At 47.5% G+C, this 2648-nt stretch overlaps 1 protein-coding gene across 1 annotated transcript in view; it reads right to left on the reverse strand.

Annotated features, from left to right (window-relative positions):
• Positions 1 to 639, reverse strand: part of Trank1 (tetratricopeptide repeat and ankyrin repeat containing 1) — a 145377-nt gene extending 144738 nt beyond the window's left edge. Inside the window, exon 1 of the mRNA XM_013513765.1 lies at positions 507 to 639. Coding sequence (XP_013369219.1) covers positions 507 to 610 — 104 coding nt within the window. The 5' untranslated portion in view covers positions 611 to 639. The remainder of the gene's footprint in view (positions 1 to 506) is intronic.
• Positions 640 to 2648: the final 2009 nt, after the last annotated feature.

Genomic DNA, 2648 nt, shown 5'->3' on the forward strand with positions numbered 1-2648 from the left:
GGGGCGGCGCGGGGCGGCCGCCGCGCGCGGGAGCCCCTGCTCCCCGTGGTTCGACTCCTCGGCCATGGTGAACGGGACGGGGGCGCCGAACCTCGGCGCCCGGCGAGTGCAGCCGCAGACCCAGTCCAAGTTTAAGCGTAGTTGCGAGCGCTGGAAACTGTCACGTGCTCGTCGCCGCTGGGTGGGAGGGGGTGTTTGTCACCGTGTTGGGAAGGGGCGTTTCGGTGTCTCACATTATGCACACGAGGGCTCCAATGGGCTGGCTCCGGGCCGCCTCGGGAACAGGGGTGCTTCGAGACGGTTCCCACGAGGCGCGCGCACGCCCCGGGCCAAGGGTCGCGGCGGCCGTGGACTCGCCCCGCGGCGGCCCGGGAAACCAGGACCGCGACCGGCGGAGGGCTCGGCGTGGCGATCCTGCCTCCTCCAGGTCTCCCTGCAACAAAGCGCGGCCCCTCCGCTCCCACTTCGCGGCTGCCTCGGGCCCTGCAGCGAGCCTCGGTACTCACTGTGAGGTCGCCTCTTCGCCCTGGGCCCCGTGCGGGGTCAGGGTGGAAGAAGGCAGCCGGGCCTCGCGTGTCTCGGGTGTCTCCAGGTTCGCGGCTGGGTCCATGGCAAGGAAACCTCTCACCCCAAGCAGAAACTCGAACCAAAAGAGGGGCTCACCTTGTTCCTCCACGTCCTGAGGACAGTGAAGACCAAAACAGTCAGGGGTGGTTAGGACGACCCCTGGCTCCTATATCCCCAATAGGAGAGTGGGCACCCCACCACCACCACCACCACTCCGTTCCACCACCACCACTCCGTTCCGTGGGCACAGCTTCTCTGGAACAAGGGCCTTTGATACCCGCAAGGGGACCCAACCCAGAGAGGAAAGCCCACGCTCTCCCCCGGGCCACGCTTCCGCCTATACTGCCTCCTGGTGGCTCTCATGTCCTGCTGGAAGACCGCCACGCCAGACACACGGGGTGGGGAGACACCACCCTGAGGTCCAAACCCCGGGAGGACCCAAGGGTATACCTGATACACACAGGCCCTTGTCCTTGTCTGCAGTGATCACCATGAGTCAGGTGATACAAATCCAGCCACTGGTCTCCTGGCTTCTAGAATCTTCTCCCTCTGTCCGATTTCTTTCCTGCATTAACCCTCACCCAAATGTGCTGCATCACTTCCGGTACAAAAGCCTTCAGGGACTTCTCATTGCCCGCTAGAGACCACATTCAGAAGCTAGGCGTTTAAAACTACTCTTCACAATTTTACCCCACTCCTCTAGTTGCCCTCATTAGTGCAGCGGTTACTCCACTGGTTCTCAAACTTGGGGCTATTTTAAAAATACTAATGTCTGACCCTTACTCTGCCGTAATTAGTATGGGATATGTCATGGGCATCAGAATTTTTAGAAGCTCCTTAGGTGACTATAACAATGAACAAGTTTGGGGACCTCTGATAATCTCCAAATAATTGAGGCTACTTAGTATTTCCCAAACATCCTTAGATCTTTCACTGTTAAGGAGACTGCATATCCTTCCTTCAATGCTTTTCCTATCTCCTAATTCTATATTTAAGAAAGATCCATGCCACTTCTTCTAGGATGCATTTTCCCCCCAATTTCAAAGAGTCTCCACTTCTTAAATTCTTTCTTACATCAAGAAGAGCAAACCAAGGTATTGGTGAAGGAGTGGGAGGTTGAAAAGGGTCTCTACACTCTGACTGCTTTTCATTAGTTTTCATAAGCATCTTAGAAATTCTATCACACTTTTCTCTCTTTAATTATAATCTTCAAAACAGTAATATCGATATATCTTTTTAAAATTATTGCTTTTGCTTTTATACTTTTATCAGTTACACATTGGCACAGTTAAGAGTAGTTACCTCTTTCCCTCTCACCTGAATATCTCCCCAGAGAGATGATTTTATGTCTTTTAGCTAATTATTTTGGTACCTGAGTTCATATCTGTAAATAGCATGTGTGATTGCTACTGTTGTTAACCCCTCAAATTTTTATGCATCATCAGATAAATTTTTTGAGATCATTTTTATCTGGAAACCTTCACCCTTATTATGCTAGTTTGTCTGGGTATAAAAATTCTGGGTTGAAATAGTTTTCCTTTATAATTTTGAAGTTATTATTCCAATTATCTCTACCTTACAGTACTGTCATTGAGAATTCACAAAATATCCCATTACTGAACTTTTTAATTCGACATCTTTTTTATCTTTAGAAAGCTGAAGAATGTTCTCTTTTTCCTCCATGTTTCAAAATTACAAAATAATGTGTATTGATGTATCCCCATTCATCTCACTGGATACTTCATAGGTTCTTTCAGTCTTAACACTCAAACTTTTGAGTCTGGGAAATGATCTTAAATTACTTTATAGATTATTTTTTCTCTTTCTTTTCTATTTATTTAATCATATTATTCAAATATTGGTCTTTAGTGTTGGTCTGTGTGATATAGTCTCTTATTTTTCAAATCACGTATCTCCTACTTTCCATCTTTTTGTCCTTTTTGCTCCAGTTTCTAAAATATTTCCTCACCTCAACTTCCAATTCTTCTTCGTTTTTTAATTCTTATATCAATCTTTGACTTCTCCAAGAGTTCTATTTTATTTGTGAGAATTCCTTTGTTATAGTACTCCATTTTGTCTGT

Source organism: Chinchilla lanigera, unplaced genomic scaffold (genome assembly GCF_000276665.1).
Source record: "Chinchilla lanigera isolate Chin_1 unplaced genomic scaffold, ChiLan1.0 scaffold00020, whole genome shotgun sequence".
NCBI lineage: Eukaryota > Metazoa > Chordata > Mammalia > Rodentia > Chinchillidae > Chinchilla > Chinchilla lanigera.